This window comes from Polyodon spathula, chromosome 56 (genome assembly GCF_017654505.1).
Source record: "Polyodon spathula isolate WHYD16114869_AA chromosome 56, ASM1765450v1, whole genome shotgun sequence".
Taxonomy (NCBI): domain Eukaryota; kingdom Metazoa; phylum Chordata; class Actinopteri; order Acipenseriformes; family Polyodontidae; genus Polyodon; species Polyodon spathula.
The window spans coordinates 1,600,923-1,623,884 of NC_054589.1; the positions used below are offsets into that span (position 1 = coordinate 1,600,923).

The following is a 22,962-nucleotide window of genomic DNA, read 5'->3' on the forward strand; positions in this document are numbered from 1 at the left end:
AGCCATCTCCTCCAGTAAACCCCACAGATTTATTTATATGCCAATGGCAGTGAATTTGAATAAGCAGCCACACATGTTTGTTCCAGCTGGTCTACTCTATCAGTGTATTTGCACTTACCCCAGGAAAGCAGCAAGACTTCCAAACATTTAACAATAAAAGCCTTTAATATCCCCTTTAGAAACATTTGTCAAGGAATTGCATACTTGTAATTTACTTTCTGAAAACTAAGCAGAAATAAATCTGTGAATTGGGGATTCTTCCGCTGCATTTTTTTAATGAAAGTACAATACAACCTAGATGTGGTTGTAATCTCATGTACCAATACTGTCCCCTAGTGGCAGATTACATCAGCGTTCCTGCTCTTCTTATCTGGGACACATTGCATGGCGCCCCCCATCCACTGGTAAGTTCACTCCTGTGATGAAGGAAGCTGCGTCAGAAGACAGGAAGGCAATTGCTTGAGCAACTTCATCCACTTCCCCGGGTCTTCCAAGTGCATGAGTCTCTTTGCATTTCTCTAGAAACTGGAATTCAAACAAATCATCAAGTCAAACTTATTTCTACACATGTATTGCAGTCTGCCCTATCAAAGGTATTTTAATCTGTTAATATCATAATACAGAGACTTGCACCCTGTTCCCGGAAATTATGCAATTATAGTAAGTAAGGTTATAGATGACACCATATTATGTAATTCTGTTTCCTTTTACTCTTCATGTTGCATGTCCCTTAAACTAGGATATTTTATGGAGAAACAGTTTCAACAGAAAGTGAGCGTGCAAGTCAGATATATTGATATTAAACTGGAGAATCATCATTAAAAAAGCTTGTTGTTTCTTTGACTGTGGATTACAATAAGTTGCTGTTTCAATTTTTATAATATTATTGGTGAAATTTCAAGGGCCTGTTTTGTTGGGGCATAAATGCACAGAGCTAATGCTGATATTCGTTCTCTATGACAAATGACCAAAGCAGAAATATAAACATTAAAAAAAGTAAAATCTGATCATTGAGCTGTACCTTGGCATATTGTTCTTCATCAAGACCAGCCCGCTTGTGCACTTCAGTGATGATTACACCAGGACTGGAGGGGAATAAAACTGGCATTCTGAAATGAGCTTAAACTACCTGCACACTAATAAAATGGGAAGGAGATGCAAACCACTGCTCCAAAATTTCTAAAACAACTGGATTTTCTCAAGATATCTGGCTAACATAACTGTCAATCACAGGATGAAACTTTACATTTTCCAAAACTTCACAACTATAGTTTTTACTTAAATTCTCATGAAACAATAAACCAGGGCTTCTCAAACTCGGTGCTGGGGATCCCCTGTGCTGGTTTTCATTCCAGCCAAGTCCTCAATTACTTAACTATAACCTTAATTGATATGATAATTTGCTTAATTAGACCTTTACTTGTTTTCAGCTCTTAAACAGTTGCAGATTTCAAGTTAGCTGTAACATTTTATAAGTAACTTGAATTGCAACTGCTTAAGAGCTGAAAACAAGTAAAAAAAGGTCTAATTAAGCAAATGAGTGAGTAATTAAATGAGTAAATAATTAATCAGTTCAATTAATGGTCTACTTAAGTAACTGAGAGTTCGGTTGGAATGAAAACCCGCAGACACAGGGGGTCCCCAGAACTGAGTTTGAGAAGCCCTTTAATAATACATATTTAACTTACCAAACAGAATTCACACGCACCTGTTTAGAAGCCAGTTCTGAAAGAAGACATTAAACATTAACTGTAGATATTGAGGTTCTTTGTTTAGTTTTTTCCAACCATAAACTAATAAAACTGATCTAGAACATACCCAGATACGCCTCCTGGTTTACAAAGCAGAAACGCGTACACGCGAACTCCATGTTAACCTGAATCTTTAACTAACATCTCTTCACGAATGTCTTACCTAAAGCAGTACATCTTGTGAACTGGTCAATTGCAGATTTTGACATACAATAGGCCAGCACTCCAGGAAACTACAGTGTAAACACATACAAAGGTGTTTAGTCCAAACTATAGAAAACCAGTGATGACAACGCAATGGGATAAAAACTGTTCATGTTATAAAATAACTAAAAAATAAACCAATGCAAATTGCATTTTGTTGTAAAGATATTGACAAATTTTGCTGGCCATTTTGCGAAATATGGCAGTGTGGTTGCCTTATAAAAACAAAGTTCTAAAAGGAGATTACTTGTGTTGGTACTTACAGATCTTTGCCCATTTACACTGGAGACATTCACAATACAGCCTTTGCTGTTTACCAGGTGTGGCACAGCAAGGTGGGTGAGATGGTAAACAGACCTTGAAGAAAAAAAAAAGAAAAATAAATCCTAATAACTTGAAATTGGCACCCATTTCGGTTCATTTTACTCCAATACAATCAACTTTGGAGGGCAAAGTTATGTAAATCCTTATACGTTTTAAATACAGTTCAAACAGTGGAATGAATCAAATAAACTATGATTTGTTATTAAATTATTTATAGTTTTCTTTTACCATTTACAATTACACTTCAGAAACAGAAATCCAGTTGTTTTATTTGTTGTGTAAAAGAGGACACATGCACTGGTATGACATTTCAATGAGGTCACTCTAATGGCACTGTTAGCTGTTAATACAAAATTACTAAAAAACAGGAACAGCAAAGACTATGATACATTTCAGCAGTTTTTAAATAACTGCAGTTACAGTATCTAATGGTCCTATAGGTGCAGTTAAAATGTAATCCTAGACATTGATATTACAGAGCGAGCATACAACATGCCATCCTGACTCCAGAGCCCAGCCTTATGATGAACCCACATAAATGTTCAATCTGTGTTATTTACAATCCCCCTCACTGAATGTATAGACACTATTGGCAAAGCCATTGTCAATGTGCTAAGTGTTTAAGTCCAGTAACCCCAAACCCCTATCAGCAGTGCTCATGGAAACGCATGGATCCCCAGGTCTTGGGAACATTGCTTTGTCAGGTATCAGGGATGTTCTGGAGGAAATATTTCTGTATGTGTTTCAGCCCCTCACTTTGGGAACCACTGTCTAAAACCTGTTTAAGAAAATGACGGTTATATTTTACCTAACATTAGTGTTCATTACTCTGTCATACTGTTCCATATCAGTCGTCTCAATGCTTCCCATGACGAGGATTCCAGCACTGTTTATGAGCACATCCAGTCTTCCATAGTGATCTACAGTCTTCTCAATGATCTTCTTAGCAGTGTCTTCATCCATCAGGTCACCAGGTACCAGCAGTGGCTAATGGAGATCACAACAAGAACGCTATTGGAAGATCCATTGTTATGAAACATACCTAGAGAACATTACTAGAAGTTAATGTATGAATTATTACAAAGACACTCAGATACAACACCTCACTTTGTCCAGCAACCTTGCACTGTTTGGCAGTCTTTGTTAAGTTTTCCATGTCTCGCCCATTAAGTGCCAGCTTAGCACCCAACTTGGCAAACAAAATGCTTGTCGAAGCCCCTATTCCTGAGCTGGCGCCAGTGACAAGCGCAACTTTTCCATTGAGAGAGGAGACCTGTGAAATTCAAACAGAAATATCATGTCCAGTGAGAAACCAGTGTTCACAAACAGACTCAATCCCGACTTTGGAAAGCAAGACCCTTTCAGGGGTGTGCCATTGTTGACGTGTTACCGTTTGTAAAGTGGAAGGCTTCCAGTTACATTTAGCTGTTTTTCTGAGTCATGCTTATCATATTTGTGTTTGCAATGCAAACAGCCTTCACCACGGGATCAAACCCGTTTGCGGCAGGCTGGTTTCAGTACCGCCAGGTCAAGGGTTGTATGTCTATCACTGACCAGTTTGGGCAATGGAGCACTATTATTATTATTATTATTATTATTATTATTATTATTATTATTATTACTGTATTTGTTTCTTAGCAGATGTCCTTATCCAGGGTGACTTTAGTTGTTACAAAGTACCACAATACAAAGTATCATATTACAAATAATAGCAGTTATAGAATACAATAAAATCAGTAGTAGGATCAAATTCAAATGAGAAAATAAAAAAATACAGTAATTAATTACGTTTGAGAGCGATTAAGACAGTTACACTTTAAAAAAAGCTGGTTGTAAGAGTAAATTCCATTAAGAGCACGTAGTCAGTACAATAAATCTGTAAGAACGAGTGCAACTACAAAAAGCAGGAATACGGTTACCTGAATACAGTCAAGGGCATTTTTTTTTTACAGCACACAAAATGTAGTGAACAATTCAAAGTGTAAACATTTGCGACATTATGTGTGAAGCTGCTGGAAGCAATGAACAGCAAATCCCGCTGGTTCGTATGACACTCGCGATAACACACTGCACTGCCCTTCCATCGAAAGTTAATTTTGTCAGTGTCAGAATCATATGGACAAATCTGAAGAGTTCAACTTGGACATTTAAAAGAACTTGCGCATTTGCATACGTTACCTTAAACGGTGCTGCTTCTGCTGCCATGTCCAGTTATAATCGCGAAGAACCTGAGCCCGACTCGTTTGTGACAGTACTTTAACTACAGAAAGAGAAATGCTACTTACTTTCAGCCATGTGATTAGCAAGGGTGCGTGTCTACGCCCTTACTAACGCGTTGAAACCTCTCAAGTACCGTATTAACACTAATAAAAGCCCATTCTATACTAATTTCTTGCTCACTGTACTTTAGGTAAGACAGATAAAATCGTTTTATATCACCTCGCTTAATATCACGTCCGGTTTATTATCACGATTTTTCAAAAACCACTCGCCGTGCAGCGTGGGTTCTTTGATAAATTGCCTGTTAATATCATCTCGCAAACCCGCTTATTGTCACGTTGTCAAATGCTGCGTGGACTTTACCAAGTAACCACAGGCTATATTAATTTCCAGAGCAACAACCAATAATCCTCTCGGCTTTTGTGTGCAGCCTGTCAAATGCTGAGTGGGCGGTCTTAACGGGGTACAGTTCAGTTACAAAACACCAACGTCACCACATTTCTTTTCACCATAGTTTGTACAAATGCAAAACTAAATTTTTGAAAAATTTTAAAAAATTCAAACACCAAGTGCAACCCCTAATTGATAGCTCTCATCAGCCGACAATTCATGTCTTTTTTTTAGATAATGACACAAACTGTTTCGTTCCAGTTAATGATACAAAACATGTTGGTGCTGTAGTAAACTGTATGCATCTCATAAATGTACAGAACGACTACATGTACAATATTAAAACACTGCTCTAAATCAGCGTTAGTTTCTTTTTATTTTTTTCAGGCACTCCAATCTTGTACAGATATGACGAAATCAAGGTTTAAAGAAATCAAGCATTACAAAAAAGTTTATTTAGCACAAAACCTGCAAATTTAATCTTTTTTTTTTTTAATCAGATACAAGTAAATAGCATTTGTATTAAGGTTATCAAAAACTGCAATAATAATAATAATAATAATAATAATAATAATAATAAAAAGACATTACACAGTTAAGCAAGTGAGATGCTTCTTACTGTTTCTCTCACCTGTACAGACAGTTTCGCCTAGTCTGAATGAACTAACCCAAAGATCTCTTGTTTCAACTTGGGTTTAACAAGCTATACAGGTTTGTGATATTATATAGGGAGTAACTCGATGGCATTAGCTGGGACATGTACTTAAAGATCCTATAACTTAACGCCCTCTTCTATTTGGAACCTCCACTGCTTAAACAGATCGTTTCTATTTGATATTTTAGGATGCAAAAGCATTTTATTCCTCCAGTCAACTGATTTTCTATTACAACATGGTCATGTAACAGGCTGGAGCAGGGCACAGAATTAAATACATTTAAACAAACATGTTCATTGTTATACTACATGATACTGAATACTGTGAGATACTGAACATATTATCCAAAAGACATTTTCTCTTCTGGAAAGGATCCTTTGTAGCAACCTTAATAAAGAGCAATCCCTGGTGTTTTTTGTAGATGTTTCCTTGACAGTAAAAGCATTGCACAGCGGTTTCTAAAGCACCCACTGGATGACGCTAGGCTGCGAATGGGTTAGCATGCATAGTGACATCCTTAATGCGAACTTCATTCAATGGACGGAATGTCTTTTCATTGACTGGAAGCTTCTCTAACTCATCTAACGTTTCCAATCCATCTATCGCCCTTCAAAAAAAAAAAAAAAAAAAACAGAGCATCATATTATAGATCAGCATCACCCTCTACAGAACACCTACAGCTTTACAAAGGCACGGCTGGAAAACAATGCAATACAGCTGCAATACGCATTTGCAGATATTGAATGATTTCACCGATCTTCTTTGCTCCTAGAGCTCAAATAATAAGGCAATGTTTGCAAAAGGAAAGTTATGATGTAAGGGAAATGGTATATCAGATTGAAGTTTGCTGTACTCAATTTTCTGTTGGACGTCCACCTCTTTTAAGCATTTCAGTTGAATTTGTTCTATGTTACTTCTTGATTATTGCTCTGATTATGGATTTTGGTATTCTATATTTCTTTCTACTGTGCTGTAGCAATATCCTTGGTTGTAGTTTGCTACAAGTGCTTTTTCTAACGTGAATCGAACTCCTTTGTCTTGACCATCATCTGCTGTGTTGCCAAAATGTTCTTTCTTCTTTATAATTCAACTTAATTACCGTGTAATGGTTTTTAATCAATCAAATGAATATATATATATATATATATATATATATATGTTTAACTAGTTCTGTTACATTTTACAGACTTAAAAATAAATAATTATTAAATAACAAATAACAAATGTTTGAAATCTCTAACATTATATTAATTTTATCTTTAATAAAGATTGTTTGTTAAACTTTTAGAAATTGTGTGTTTTAGTTTTTGTCAAATTAGTGGCTACTGTGCACTAAATGCTTGTATGTAACATGTTTTCTTGAATTCTTATATTAAGTGTGCCACTACTTTTGTCTGCGACTGTATATTAAGTCAGTAGTACTTTAAGTGATCTCTGAGGTGACAGCAGATTTATTAATAAAACTGCCAGAATTGTTCATTTTTCTTGTACAAAACTCTTGATTAAACCTGATCCACAGAATCCTAGAATACAGTTTTGTACTGCCAATTTGAAGTCAATATCTCAAAGCTTTGGGTCTTTATCATCCAGAAACCAAAATATTGAAGTTAAAAGATCCTACTACACTGAAAATTTGAAGCCAGCATCTCAGGCATGTTTAATAATTTCTTCTGAGACTTACTTTCCAAATATTGTGTATTTCATGTCAAGATGAGGCTGTTTGCCATACGTGATGAAAAACTGAGAAGCGTTGGTATTTGGGCCGTTGTTTGCCATGGACACCACTCCTCTGACATTATGCTGAAATAAATTATAGCATGCACATCTGTTAGTTAGGCCTATCACAGTCAGTAATCATAAGAGACAAAGGTTCACATAACGTTGTTAATGTCTTTCAAGCTACATTTTTATTGTAATATTAATATCTCAAACAATAAAACACAGATCATGTAGGGTAAATTACCCAAATTCTAGGTATGTCTGAAAGATAAATCTCACATTACACCCACTTCAGTAATCTTTGGGGTGATCACAAATATTAGTCATAGTTGTTCACCCTACACACATCAGTTCTAGACTTAGCTCTATTAAATTAAACAAGTGATAACTATTTGTATACAATATATGCCTAGCACACAAATGTTATATAATGGCCTGTGTTTAATGTAATGAAAACCAAACATACAGCACTTGTGTCTCTAAAAATATGTAAACCGCAAAGAAGATCCTATTTTAATAACTGAAGCTTGTTTTTCTGTTCGTATGTAAAAGAATAACTTAACCCAAGTTTCTGAGGTAAGATATTATGAAATACAGGTTAACTAGAAATAAATACTTACCTTAAGATGTTCACTATATTCATCTTCAAACTTCCGTTCCCAAATGCTGGTTCCACCTTTCCCAGTACCTTTGCAAGAAAGTTATGGGCTTGATAAATACATTTAGAAACCCATCTGACTGCAAATACAGCGTGTCAGTGAAGCCTGTCCCCCGCTACAGCAGCGAATACTAAATTACAGTTACCTGTGGGATCGCCTGTCTGTACCATAAATCCTTTGATGTTTCGGTGGAAAATGCAGCCATTGTAGAATCCACTGGCACAGAGTGCTAGAAAATTCTGGAAATTAAAACACAACTAATTAGTAAGCCAGTATACGGGAACACAATTTTCACAAGATGTGACTGCTGGGTTTACTCACCTCACATGCTTTTGGCGTTCGTTCACAGAAAAGTTCGATTTTAATATCTCCCAAATCTGAGTGCAACGTCACTGCCTAATTGAAAGAAAAGTATAAGGGAAAATGTGTTTCTTGCACTGAGGTTTGTCATTTAAAAAAGTATTAATTGTACAGTAGTTGTTTTCTCAGTACATTACTATACAATAATCATTTCATTTTAAAACTTAAAAAAAAATGTCATACATATGTCAATCTATACAGTACGATAAACATTACAATGTATATACTTACAAATTTGAAAAAAACTTCATTTACATTTACTGTGGTATAACCGACACTAGTTTCTAGACGCGGAGGACTAGTAAATACGCAGTTCCACGCTTCTCAACAATACTAAGACACGTACATTATCATGTTGGAAAGGATATTAAACACGTAACGTTTAGAAATAATGCAATTACCATTCTGGAAACGAAATATCCAAACATCCAGACCAGGTGCCGTGGGTGTTACACCTAAATCAGTCCTACCCAACACTACAGACAAAACAGGCAAGTGTTCTGTTGTAGAGAAATGTAAATAGACCTACATACATAAATAAAATAGCATAAAGCAGTTTTGTTTGAATCATTGTACCATTTACTAACATAAACATACAATTTAGACAATTAGGTGCAATATAATGCTGTAATGCTGGGTTAAACGCAATACACTCCGTGTTTTATGGGAATTTAAAGCACATTTCCATGCAACAGGTCGCGCTGTGTCACTTAACCATCCGCAGCATAGTAATCAAAGGGGTACAATCTTCATTTTCTATCCAGGAGACTTTTACTCGCACCAGTAAAGGAACAGTATACTGCATTGGTTGCGCGAAGTGTAACAAACTGAACAAAGGAGAAACAATACGTCGTTTAGCTGATCGCTTCGTGGAACATCTCTCTATAACACAACATCACGCCATACGACATCGCAATTTGTTGGATAAATCACTGCTTGGGACACATGCAGTCAGGATGCAAAAATAACACTGATTGATTTACCAAATTACCACTTTGGAATTCGCATTCTATTCTGTCTGAAATCATCATGTCATCATCCTCCTGAACTTTCCCTTTGAAACAACGTGTTTACAATAAAAAAACAGCACGTCTACCGCACTGATTTTTTTCATCTAGCTGAAGGACTGTAGTCCGAAACGTGCTGATATCACTGGACACGTTTTACGTGGCAACATTGCATTTATCTTGAAATGCTCATTAAAATATACAAAATATACAACAACAAAGTGATAATAAAGGTGCACAAAGTACAACATACCCCCCCCCATTACACCCCCACCCCCCACATATGTATATATATTAATATATAATATATACTATATATATATATGATATATATATATGGATATCTAGTGGACATCAGGTAGATGTCACCGCAGGCGAGCCGCTGCAGAGACTCAGCCCTTCCTTCCAACTCAGCGGCCCGCACCGGCCGTGACGTAGAGGGAGTCTAAAATGGCGGCAGTAACGACCGCTTTGAATTTCAGCTCAGCGGATAAAGTTTAAAATAACCCTCGAACCGAGGAGTGTTAATTACACCGGGATATGCACACGGAGTAGACTTATTAAGGAGGTATCAATCATGGACTCTGTTGTAGGGGAAGACCCGACCCTACCTCTTGATTTCAATAGCAGGTATGCACTGTTAGCGTTGTGTGTGTGTGTGTCAGTTAAATTTACATCATTTTAAAATTTCAAACTTTTAAATTACAAAGCGTCAGATAAGGTTGCCACCGGGCGTTCAAATGTTCACTGCTTTTTTCTTTGTGTTCTTCTACGTGTTAGTTTAAAAAACATTTTTGGTACTTGGTGTCTTGTTATGTGTCATTTACCCTGTATTATTATTATTATTATTATTATTATTATTATTATTATTATTATGTACGACATACGTCACGTTTTTGTAGTTAATACAATCGTAGTGTTGCAATTTGCTAGGAGAGTCAAGCAAAGCAAAAGACAAAACAACTTCAAGACCTGAGTTATTGTAACTAACATAAATACAAATGCATTGAGATGTATGTACCGCGGTATTTTGTTCAAATAATTGGCATGTTTCCAATAGGTATGCATAAGTGGGCAGGGAAATGAACGGTATCGTGGCTATGCTCATGATGGCATCGAAGAAAATACAGTCGAGAGCTCTGTGTTACTTATAAATAAGTCACAATTTAAGAACTTTAAATTATTCGAGAAGTATGCAGGCGACGAGACCTAACAAGTTAAATGATAAAGCACTGCCAGTCGGACTTGTTTTTATTTGCCAGTATTGTTGTTACAAGCCTTGGTGGCGTATGGTTTGACAAAACGACCTGGGGAACTTCAGAGGCCAGTACATTTACCCAGTTTGTGTCGCAGCAAGCATACATTGTGTCTTGTCAACGCACCATGTTACAAAATACCTTCTCCTGTCATGTGTCGTTTTTAGATGCACTGCTGTGCGGAAAGCGGAAACTACCAAGCTTAATTAAGGAAAGTACCTCGTGAATATATAGTCCTTGGTGTTTAGTACGTGTTGCAATATCATTGTATTTGGTTGTTAATTGCAATAAGAGAATTACTTGTACCAGTACTTAATAAAATAAAATTATATCAGTGTTTTGGCTAGTCTTTCTCAATAGCTTGACTGTTTCTCAGAAGCAGCTGTAATGTGTTGTAATATATGAAGTCATTTTACCAGATAATATAGGTTTCATTTCATGTTCAACAAAGACTAAAGCCTCGTCATTTTGACCAGGTCACCAAGGTGAAAACTGATAATGTTGCTGATGCTGTAACTGATAGCCTGGGTGTTATTATTTGCTGCTGTAACCTGATGCTTTGATTCTAGTGGTGCAGTGTGGTTATAACGGTAGTGTTTGGAATTAATTAAGTCTTTACATGGCACCAAACCTGTTAAATTATTTAAAGCGGTAGTATGCCCTAATTCTGCTCAATTTTAAACTATCCTTGTTGGTCTGTACTAGTATTCCGTAATTTAGCTTTGATTTGCCACTACCTGAGACAAAAGCGTTCTTGCTACTACAGCATGTGATGGGCTTATTCGATCTCTGGATGCTTGGTCTATAGCTTTAAGAAAGCAAAACCTAAATAACAAAAGGGGAATAACAGTTTGGAGGAAATCCCTCCAGTAGGAAAATAAGTATTAATAGCACAGTATGTTTTTGGAAAGGAGGGGTAATTTAAGCATGGAACGTAACAGCAGTACAGTAATTACCATTATATTTTTGGCCTTAAGTCTCAGCATCCACAGTACCACACATTACGTTTATAGATAACCTTAAGTTCAACTTTTAGTGCCCCAGTTTGAAAACTGGTTTAACTCGAATTCTCAAATGTTTAACATTTGCCTAATGATTAAACCTTACATGTTTAACTCAGCACTATAATTCAAGGTGCTGTATACAACAGTATTATCACATTTATTGATATTTCCGTACATTTCAGTTTGGGTCTGAAACCTGTTATCCCAAGGGCTTACAAATGAGATTCTAGATGAAGCCTTCAGCAGTGGGGAATGGCTTGGTACAGTGTTTTAGGGGTGAAGGATTTGGACCGTTTCCGTTGGCATCTTGGATAGTTTTACCAATCCATGTCTTATCTAATCCAGATCTTGGTGACACTGATGAGCTTAAACATTTTGGAAGTTATCGGGACAAATAGATGGACTTCAATTAATATGTGTCTTTTGCGTATTTAAATTATAAAATAGAAGGGGAGTATTTTGAATGCTAGACTAATACTGTAGCTGAAGATCTAGGGTCAAACAGTATGTTGACATATTTGAAAATATGTGAAATGATAAATATGATTGATCAACATTCCATTGAAACGCCTATAGTTTTAATTATCCTGGGTGAAATGTGTTTATTGTTTTATGTATTCTGTGCGTATTGCTATGGAAAGATTAAAGTTATTGATAATATATTGTATGGGTTAATTGGTTTGATAAGTTTCATTGTCTGTATTTACCCCCAAACTTTTGCTTCCACATTAATAATGGAGTACTTAGCCACTGTTCTCATGTGGATTTTCTTGAAGAGGTCAAATGCATGTTCAAGGATTACAAATGGGATTTCAGTTATATTAAGGGTGTACCATCCATACACCAGATTTTGTTTTAGTTCCAGGCACTCCTGTAGCGGTCTTTGGGTTTTTAACTGTACAAGCTTACAAAAAAAGTTAAAAAAAAAAAAAAAAGATTACAACATTTCCTGGGTGATCATCATTTTTCCCCCAATCCCAAACTTCAAAGATTCATACTGTTCAAATAAAACCTATGGCCCTAGAGAGCTTGGAGTTTAAATTAAGGGCTTTTTCATGGAATATTTGCTTTAGAAAATGGTATAGATGGACAGCATGAAGTTACTTTCTCTGATCTTTAGGAAATAGGAATGCAAACAAACTTGACGGTCAAGTCTTTTTCTGGTAAAGCAGAGACTAAACTGTGTAAGACGTTAACTGCTGTAGTATTTAAGTGAAAGACGTGTGTTTTGTGGTACTTTAAAATGTTACCTTGTGCTTGGAGACATATTGGAGAAACTTCATGAGCGGATCTGTGTCTTTATGTGTATTAGCAAACTTCCTAAATTAAATTGACACTATTATAATTAGGGAGTCTGTTTTTCGGTTTTTATTAATTTCATTTTTCAGTACAGTACTTGTAGCTGTTTCAAGTTACATGTAAATCGTTTTTGTTCGGGGCTTTCGCTTTTTATATACTGTATGAAAATATTGTTTTCAGTTACTTTGGTTTTTTTTCCTGTCACAATATAGTAACTCGACAGTACTTGCATACTTTTTCAGTTGTACCTTATTTCCTTTGCTGCCTTCCACAATGAAATCCTTATGGTCACGAACATGTAAATACTCTCGATCGAACTGGAATATAAATCTTGCAAGCAAGAACGCTCCTCTGTTTCTTGTAATCTCGTTTTATATCTCGCAAGCATGTTACAATCCCCCCAATAGAAATGTAGGAATGTGCTGCCACTCAGTAGTTTGGGTGGGTTTAAGTATTCATAACGAATCAATGCGAGATACAAGTTTGGAAGGAAGGACATTGCACAACTGCACTACACAAATTTTTTTTGCCTGTGTTTTTAATTATCTTTTTCACGAGGAAAAGGGTTCAAGCCAACGTGAATTGAGTAACCATTTCTAGTGTTTGTACATTGTTTATTGGATAACCAATTTCATTTTCTTTTTAAAGGGAGTTGTTTCATTTATATAGATTTAAAACTGAAAATCAGAAGCCCTAATTATAGTGTAAGAGGTGCTGAAACATGAAGAACCAGCACAACTCATTACACCACAATGAACACCAATCCTTAGCCACCTGCCAGAACTATGGCAGGGGTCTGATTTTCTCTGTAAAGCCTAAAGCATGTTGACTCCCCGATAGCTAGTCCAATGACATTGTCTTTGTCTGAGGCACAGAAAATGGACTCCAAAGCATTTTTTCCCCGCAAATACTCAATCCCACTCCAGGAAAAGTAATTAATTTGTAACAGTGGGCCAGATTTACTTTAGTCTTTAACTCCTACTTTTTAAGGAAAAAAAAGCACCTTCATTTTACAGAACTACACTAGGACCAAACAATTTTGTCATATTATTCAAAGCCTTTAAAAAGTTGTTTCCTTCTCACTTTTACATGGAATTCTTTAAAGAAAAAAAAAAGACAACCGATACTATAGCTGACAAATTTATTTAAAAAAATCTGTAGATGTATGTTTTTCAAACTCTGTCATTTTTATTTCATCATCATAAAAAGACAATTTTTTGCAGCAGGTAACCTTTCTGTACTACAGCAACAGAACAGTGCAATATCGAACATTCTTCTCCAAATAGGTCAAACCTGCATAGCAGAGACAATCATAGGAAGTTATCAAGCAATTCACTACAGAAGCTGCCAGCACACGACATGTTTTGACTGGTTGAAACATATCTTAATACAGCAGTGATGCGCCTTCCAAATGTTGAGTTGTTGAACTATATCACAGCATGATGTGTGGCCGGCTATCTACAGTAATGATGTTGCTAGCTGAATATTATTATTATTGGGGTATTTGTATAATTGTTTTAGGTGAGCTCTTCTTTATTACAGTAGATCAAACATTTCAAACAGAAATAACCCAGGTTAACAAAACTGTTTTTTTATTACAGTCAGATTCCTATTTTAGTATTTATTTATTTGTTTGTTTGTTTAAGTACTGTAAATCATTATTTTTGAAAATAAGTCTTTCTTTTGAAATTGTAAATTTCTATGAATAAACTGCAGTATAATGGCTGTAGAGAACCTAAGAACCCCTTACAGCACTGCTTAGTTAAGTTGAATTTGTGGATTTTTATACGTACTATTTCAGAGACTTTTTATTTATTGTATGCCAAATATGTATCATTTTAAATGCTGCTATTGTTGAGGGGTCATTTCGGATCTGCGTTTACTGATGGATCCATATTTTCCAAGACCTCAAATTGCCGCCTTATGCGAACAAGATATAATCATTGCAATGCAATGGTTTTGAAAATTATACAAGTCTGTTTGCTGTCCTTTCAGTTCCAACATGTCCAGGATCCCCGATATGGCAGGTGTTGGAGACAGCAGTTACTCCCAGGATTATGTGGCAGGTATGGTAACAAAAAAAAGTTTTGATGGGGAGAAAAAAAAAAGAAAAACTGTAATTGCACCATTTTTTGTTTTGTTGTTGCTGTATACATTGTGTAGTGTTCCTTTGCAGTTTAAGATTGAGAATAGAGTAAATGTACTTTAGGTTCAGTATTTTAATTTAATTTAAATAAAAAAAAAAAAAAAAAAAAAAAAACATTGAATCGCATAATGTGTGTTTTTTTTTTTTTTTTTTTTTTTTTTTGCATTGATTTTTAAATGTATATATCTTTAATACTCAAGAGCTTATTTTCTATTGATATTAATGTGGCAACTTTTAACTTGTGTGAATGATTTTGTCTGTTGGCTCACTTCCAAGGAAGGACTGTGCCAGGCAAGAAACATCTGTAGTAAGATGGTGTTTAAATAAACAAAGAAGTAATTGTTCAGAACTATCAGTGCAATTGTAATTGCGTCCAAAGCAAAGTTGTTTATGTGTTTTAGATGTGGTGATAGTCACATGAGCAACTGGTCTTGAAAGTTTTATGCTTTAGGTTAAAAAAACAGGATCAATCTTTTTTACCAAACATGATTGAAATCTAAACTTGAGTCTGGCCTATTATAAATGTGCAAATATGTATTTATTATATATCAGTGCATTGATTAGCCGGTCTTGTGCTTTGACTGTTTGCTAAATAAAATAATGCTTTTCATTTTTAGTGCCTAGCTATTTACCTGGGGAAAAAACATCTCCAACCAAAGCACGGGCGATGAGAGAATATGAAAATGTAAGTACTTTTGGGTTTTTTACAATACATGTTTCACTCTTAGCTTGCTGTGTTCATTAAATTGCATTGCTGTTGTTTTATCTTAGTCATCTTGGTGACCTTTTAAAGCTGAAGTTTAAAGCCTCAATATGGCTTGACTTTATCATGTCAAGATGTGATGAATGAAACAGAAAATTATATACAAAGTCTCTCTAAACAACAAGAATGCCTTAGTTAAGGTAACTTTGACCTTTCATACTCAGAAATTCATCTCAAGTTATATTTTGCTTGACTTATTTTAATGCACATACTGTATACCAATACAAAATGTTGACGGCTTTTCCAGGACACATTTTAAAATGGCACGTTTGAGTTAATTAAGTTCTTATTAGAGTATGTGCATTTAATGACACAGTTGACTAATTAGCTGTTTGTCAGATGTGCTTGTGCTGAATTTAGTTTGCCTTGTCCTCGAAAAGGCAGACTGATGTTTTGAAATGTCCCTGGCCATTAGGCATATAGACAGAACTAGTTAAGATAGTTAAGAAAATGAGAAACTAGTTAAACTAGTTAAGATAATGAGAAAACTTAACAAAGCTGAAGCAATGCAAGCTGGTACCTAAATGCATTTGAAAGAGGAATGACAAATTAGAATCCATTCCAGTGGCTGTTCCTTCTCTACCCGGGTGATTCTGTGTTGATAAAATCTGTTTATATTTAGTTTAGTTTGCCGTGTAATGAAATATGACCCAGCGTATAGTGTTATCCTTAGTTGCATACAACAGGGGGCTTTCATTATAAGAACTCTCTAATTAATTGGAATTGTGCTGTAAAAAGCCGTCTCGGTGCTTTATGTAATCAGCCACTGTTGTGGATCTGTTACATTAAGAAATGTTCATACAGATTACAATGGCCTCCAGATTCCTGAATGCAGACTGGCATTTTGCCATTAAAAACACTATTCAATACTAATGACCGTGTTTTCAGCCAGCTGACTCTTTTTTTAGGAGTTTTTTTTTTAATTATTATTATTATTATTATTATTATTATTATTATTATTATTATTATTATTATTATTTATTATTGGAATTTTTATTTTAATTTAATTTTTTATATATTAGTATTTTAAGTAGTTGGACGTGCTTACATTTCCTGATTGAGGGAGGGAAAAGTTTGGCAAGCTAAAACTGCTTTAAATTAAACTATTACCTTAGCAGCTGCAATTTCTAGCCACCCTTTAATTCTGTTGAAGATCTTTTTGGTTCTTTTGTTTGTATTTTATACTCCAGGGACAACACCTAGTTAAAACTCACTCAATTTGTCTAGTTTCTACATCCTGTAAAAATGCAACAGTATTTGCATATGCCAAATCAACTTGAAGAGCAAAAAGAGGGGGGAGGGGGGGGGGGGGGGGGGGGGGCAGTAATAATATCAATACAACTAATAAGAGGTAGGGACATTGGTTTCAAAGCACTCCATTAATAGACACAATAAAGAAACTAACTACTTAAGGTGGGTAAAGCTTTAGAGCATGAACTTCTATGCACAAAGCAGAGAAAAGGGATTGAGCTACAGCTATAAACATGCAAATAACAATCCCCTCTTAAAGAAAATACTAAACCTCCTTGTATGAGCATTAAACATTTTATATAAAGTGCTGTTATACATGAGTACAGCAGCTGCTCATTTGAATGTCAGACAGCTTGTGTACAGTCTGTTTACTTTCGATTCCCCCACGTTGCCTGGTTGCAGAATGGAAAATGTAAGCAGTAAATTAATCTCAGTGACTGAGGTCTTGGCTAACATTCTTTTAGTTAGCTGGCTAGGCTACAAGACCACATGCTTATCTTAATCATGGATTTGTGCAAAATTCACAATAAAATGTAAAGGGAACCAATGAAAGTACCATTCATATTCAGAACTGAATGTGGTTTTATAATGCTACATTGCTAAAAACAGTGATCTCCATTTAGTAAGCAATACATTCTGTAGTGTAACTCATTGGCAAACGGAAACTGGTTCCAAAAGACAGTTATTTCAAAATGGATGTTCCTGAATTAAATAAAATGTTAATCATTTTAAACCACACTTTGAGGTCTGGTGCAGTATCCTCTTCACATTCACTGATGCATGCAATAATGCTTTGGGGGATTTTTGTTGTGGAAACATAGCTGCTGGCTATAACATTAAAAGAACTGTCTTTATGTAGAGATGACTCTATTACAATTTCTACTTTTGTCCACTGACAGCAAATCACTGACCTGAAGAAGGAAAATTTCAACCTGAAGCTTCGCATCTACTTCCTGGAGGAGAGGATGCAACAGAAGTTTGATGATGCCAGTGAGGATATCTATAAAACTGTGAGTTAATAGTGCACACAGTACTTTTATCCAAACATACACTTCTACTGTATAGGAACACAGGAAGTAAAATAGAACTGTTACAGACTCTTCTTAGCTTCTTCACATTCTTGAACAGTTCCACAAATATCAAACTTTGTACTTCTTTTTTTATGAGTGAAACAGTCCTGTTTTAAAGCTTTGTAAATAAGGCCCATTATTTGTATGTTAACCTTTTGTTATTGTATTATAGTGGTACTGTATGCTACAGTTCATCTTTTTCTCACATAGTCCAACATATTAAATTACTTGAATCTTAAAACAGCAAGCATGGACCCCTGTTATTTTTTTATATAACTTCTAGTAATAATTTCTATGTAGAACATTGAACTGAAGGTCGAGGTGGAAAGTCTGAAGCGTGATTTGCAAGAGAAGCAAGAACTGCTTATTAAAGCCTCGTAAGTTATTTTATTGTGTATTGTAATTTCTGTCATATTTCTTAAGGTATTGTACAAGTCATTTTTTTTCCATTGTGCACAGCAAAGTATACAGCTCTATTAAGTTATTTGACATTTTGAAACATAAAATATCTGTACAGCATGAAAGTACACAAATCCAACAAGTGTTATTTTTCTTTATCAAACCATTGAGTTGCTGGTTTACAATTAATTTGAGATATATTCTGTTAATTCGTGTTAATGTGGAACTTCCTGTGGATGTAGTGCTTGCATGTGTATAACAGTAATACAATGTATGTGCTTTACCACAATACTGGAGAAGTCATAATCTATGGATATACAAGGAGTCTATCTGTCTCGCACAACCGATTGCATAGTCTTCTGTGCCTAAGTTTCCAGTATTGGAAGTTAGAATAAATTATTCTCTTGTAACAGAAAAGCTGTTGAGAGCCTTGCTGGAAACAACAGTGGTGAGCTTCATCGTATGAAAGAAAGATCGAAGAGAGAGTTGGAGCAAATGAAGGAGATTTTTGACAAGAAGATTGAAGAACTGGAAGAGGTATCAACTTGCATTTAAGTGTTAAGACTTTGTTTTATGTTTTAAGATTGTAGTGAACAGAATAATTTCATAAATCTTATCTGTTGTGCACTTCACTTATATAGGTCTCAGATGTGCAGTTTTGAAAGTAGGTGATAGCTGGTACAACGATAAGTTAAACACATCTCTGTTTGCAAGACATGCATTTAGCTGGTGTTCCTTGGTCATTTCACCTAAAGGGTAGTACCAGATATTCTGTTTTGAAAATGAAAATACACGTTTGCTATAACATCTGTTTATTTCAAACCTGGCCTTTAGAGACACAGTATGTAGCTAATGCAAGTGCAAAACAGGTCAGATTTATGGAATTATTTTGTTAGCTACAATTACTTTAAGTAATTTTAACTGCGGATGAGGCATTGCTATGGTGGATCAAGTTGTCATATGTGAAAACCAGGTGACAATTTGACTTTAATTGTGACAATTCAAATAAAGCCATGTTGAACTGTATATAATTCCTGCAGAGCAACACCTGGTGATATAGCACCCATGTGGTGTGGTAACTAACTTATTAGCTATTAAGATAACGAAAGCCACGTCACATACACGAACTACGTGTAGCTCACCATGAGAATTGTATGTTGTTTTTTTACAGCAAATTATAATAACTTTCTACAAAGCAAACCAAATGAATTTACATATACTCATGGTATCAATAGAATAGCTGATTCCAGGCTATTAGGTACGATATTGATCTGACTGATCCCGTCATCACTGGCATACCCCTACTCAGTGCATGTCATGTTGTTGGGTATTTGCTTCACTTTTAGTATTAGATAAATAAATAGTGGACCTAATTGCCTGGAGTCTTTTTAAATTTGGTTGGAATAGCTACAACAAGTCCCAGTGTAGAAAACCCCAATGAATGATTTTTGTTCTTTTGCTGTCAATAGAATCTTAAAGCTGCCCAGGATGACGTAGAGAAAATGGCTGACATTGCAGAGCAAGAAAAATTAAGGAATATGGAGATGGAAAAACAGCTGCTATCTATTACTGTTTCAAATCCGAATGTAACGGTTCCTGGTATAGATATAAAAGAGCGCTTGAAGGAAAAGGACAAGTATGTTGTCTGTTTTGTGTTGCCTTTTCAATGTGAGTGAATTTCGCTGCCTTATGACAAACTTTACATAAGGAAATGGTGTTCAACTGCTTCAGTCGGTGTACCCCACAGTGTCTCTTAAAAACAATAAAAGATTGTACTAAAAACACATTTTGTTAAATATTTACATCAAAAATATTGAATTGTGAATGTGTAATACAGTAGTACAGCATTGTGTGTGCCCTGGTTTTTATTGCATTACTGGTACAATGTTTTAATTGTCAGATTAGAATGCATTTTGTGTCTGTGATTGATTTGAAGTGCATGAGACTTCAGTCCTCTTCCTTGGCCAGCAAAATCCCTGGATCGCAATCCTTTTGAGCTTCTCTGATTCGTTATTGCAGCAAAGTTGGTGTACAATTAGTAATGCTTGTTAACATTGTAAAAAGAAAGCACAGAATGATCATTACAAATAAGCATGATTGTCACTGTAGTAAGATTTAATAATATTCATGCATCTGTTTTATTTATTTTAGTATTATTGAACAACTGAGTTATTCATTGAAAAACAAAGGTGCTGTTATTGAACAACTTCAAAATGAAAACGCAAAACTGGAAGACTGCAGCAGTGAACTGTATCCTCTTAGAGAGAAGATCAGTGAACTTACTGAAGCTCTGCATGGAAAGGAAGGAGAAGCAGAGGTAAGAGGTTATAAATGTTTGCTTTTGGATATGCCTTTACTAAACATATTAAATAAAAATGATACTACCATTTCCAAGAAAAAAGCACTAGCATTTTCAGTCTGTTGCATCATGCAATGGTGTCAAATTGCCTTTAAAACACTGCAAGCCATATTTCCAAAGAGTTATCTCCAGTCTTACATTTTCTCCTGTTTTTTGAAAGGATAAAAACACCTATTACAAACTAGCATCAAACATCTAGAAGGTCTATTAAGCATTTGCATGGTTTTGTATTTGTATTACTGTTGAATTTTCAGTAGGAGTTAATTAAAAACCGGTGTAATTGCTTTTAAAATGTGGCCCTGCGTGTCTTGATTCAACATGAGAGAGGAGAGGTCTCTAGGAATTGGAGTGCAGCATGCGCCTTTCTTGCTCCCAGAGTTTATCTGCTTGATAGTATATGTGTTCCACTAGTCTTGTTTGCCAATAGAATGATGGTATTCCTTTCAGAAATTGTTCTTTTGCACTTTCTCTAGATTAGTCTGGGAAGTCATGCCATGCTTCATATGCTATATTCTCTCTCTCTCTCTCTCTCTCTCTCTCTCTCTCTCTCTCTCTCTCTCTCTCTCTCTATCTATATATATATATATATATATATATATATATATATATATATATATATATATATATATATATATATATATATATATGCAGGCCCAGGCCCTGAAAAACGAACTGGCAAAGGAAAAGATAAGCTATCAAAGAGAAATTCAGGTATGTGATTTCTAACATAGTTTTTCGTTTTATTTCATATTTGTTTTAGTATGGTTATAGCTGTGGTGGGTCCTGTCCCACCCCCCCTTTACAGGGAATTTTGGATACAGTGGCTATTAAGCTTTGTCAGCACATAATGCATGAATGCATATAATAGAAAGTAAAAACATAGCCTGAGGATGACTATCCAAGTTGTACAAAACACTGCTTTCCAGGTCAGTAATGTTTTAAAAATATAAGGTAAGTGACGGAGTTATCTTTTGAAATAGAATGCTCTTGAAGCATGAGTATAATGAAAGACAAACCGTATCCTGCTTTGAAAGAGAAAATCTATACATCTCAACATTTCAGACAAGTTCATAAATCTTTCAACCTAAGGATCCAATTTCTACTACTCGGGTTGATTAAAGATGATAAGATTTATTCATTCCGTAGGTGAACAGAGTTAAATCCATTTTGCTGCAGCAAATTCTAGTTAGTCCTGCTAATCTTAATCTGTGTAAAATCCCTTGCAGTTTCCAAATGAATTTGCAATGAACTGTAAACATGGAAATACATTCCATAAATATAACCAATATTGAGAAATATGTAAATAATTTTTTGATATTAATTTTAGCTAGGTTTTATATCAAGAATGACATTGAGCCTTGACAGAAGTAGAATGTGTTTTATAAGGAAACAGATGCATTTTTTTCTTCATTTTGGTTAATAGAGGAAGTGGTTTTATTCTACATGCGCTGAAGTGCTAAAATACTGCTCCATAATTATTCAACTTGTTTATACAATATGTTAAGCTTTTTTCAATATTATTTCAATTAATATTCACAAAAAATATTTGAATCTAATAAATATACCTGGCTGCATGCATTTAGCGAATACCTTAGACGTCATTTCTGTGCTGATGGATTTAGGTGCTTTTTGTGCTATGTGGTTTTGAGTCTTACTTTTTCTCTGCTTGGATGCTTTATGTGAACAGCTGGCGGTTGCAAAGGCAGACATACTTGTGGCTTAATCTTCATTATTAAATCAGATTTGATTGGAACAACCAAGGTGCTGGCTGGAATAGACCATCCTGTGTGCTGCCAAACAGATATATACTAGATAAATCCTTAGATCTGTTTTAGAATTCTGCGATTTAAAAGAGAATCCTTTCCTTTATTTAAGGGACCACAAAGGGCGTTTCCAGTTCTCTAGTAAGCATGTGGGTAGATGGCTGTGAAAATCTAGGTGACTTTTTTTCCAGTGACATTTCTATTTCAATCTGTACACAGAAGACTTGAAGCTGGATTACAGGATTTCTGTCTAGGCTTATTCACTTGTATTTTCTCTCAGTTGCAAATGTTAAAGTTGTTGGCTATTTTTTTTTTTGTGCAAGAAGAAACCAGTGATCCAGATTTGTAGGCCTTATTTCTGA

The 22,962-nt window shown here is 35.3% G+C and overlaps 3 protein-coding genes across 4 annotated transcripts in view; 1 reads left to right on the forward strand and 2 right to left on the reverse strand.

The window, feature by feature from the left end:
* Positions 1-146: 146 nt before the first annotated feature.
* LOC121307525 (3-oxoacyl-[acyl-carrier-protein] reductase FabG-like) lies at positions 147-4,908 on the reverse strand. Of its 2 annotated transcripts, XM_041239712.1 has the most exons (8): positions 4,458-4,895; positions 3,382-3,552; positions 3,088-3,266; positions 2,219-2,312; positions 1,915-1,984; positions 1,689-1,725; positions 1,022-1,085; positions 147-525 (listed from the first exon to the last, which is right to left on the reverse strand). In XM_041239712.1, exons 1-8 carry the CDS (start codon positions 4,482-4,484, stop codon positions 367-369), a joined length of 801 nt encoding a protein of 266 aa, XP_041095646.1. In that variant the 5' UTR covers positions 4,485-4,895; the 3' UTR covers positions 147-366. The 2 variants fall into 2 exon arrangements, with proteins under 2 accessions (XP_041095646.1, XP_041095647.1); XM_041239713.1 differs by lacking the exon at positions 1,022-1,085 and having other exon boundaries at positions 1,709-1,725; positions 4,458-4,908.
* Positions 4,909-5,248: 340 nt separating this feature from the next.
* On the reverse strand, positions 5,249-8,835 carry LOC121307478 (peptidyl-prolyl cis-trans isomerase-like 3). Its single transcript, XM_041239648.1, has 6 exons — positions 8,685-8,835; positions 8,245-8,319; positions 8,069-8,162; positions 7,885-7,952; positions 7,227-7,345; positions 5,249-6,152 (listed from the first exon to the last, which is right to left on the reverse strand). Exons 1-6 carry the CDS (start codon positions 8,709-8,711, stop codon positions 6,026-6,028), a joined length of 510 nt encoding a protein of 169 aa, XP_041095582.1. The 5' UTR covers positions 8,712-8,835; the 3' UTR covers positions 5,249-6,025.
* Positions 8,836-9,739: 904 nt separating this feature from the next.
* Positions 9,740-22,962, forward strand: part of LOC121307477 (myomegalin-like) — a 53,622-nt gene continuing 40,399 nt past the window's right edge. Inside the window, exons 1-9 of the mRNA XM_041239647.1 lie at positions 9,740-9,920; positions 14,845-14,915; positions 15,613-15,680; positions 17,909-18,019; positions 18,380-18,456; positions 18,892-19,015; positions 19,948-20,114; positions 20,630-20,795; positions 21,495-21,548. Of these exons, the coding sequence (XP_041095581.1) occupies positions 9,868-9,920; positions 14,845-14,915; positions 15,613-15,680; positions 17,909-18,019; positions 18,380-18,456; positions 18,892-19,015; positions 19,948-20,114; positions 20,630-20,795; positions 21,495-21,548 (891 nt within the window). The 5' untranslated portion in view covers positions 9,740-9,867. The remainder of the gene's footprint in view (positions 9,921-14,844; positions 14,916-15,612; positions 15,681-17,908; positions 18,020-18,379; positions 18,457-18,891; positions 19,016-19,947; positions 20,115-20,629; positions 20,796-21,494; positions 21,549-22,962) is intronic.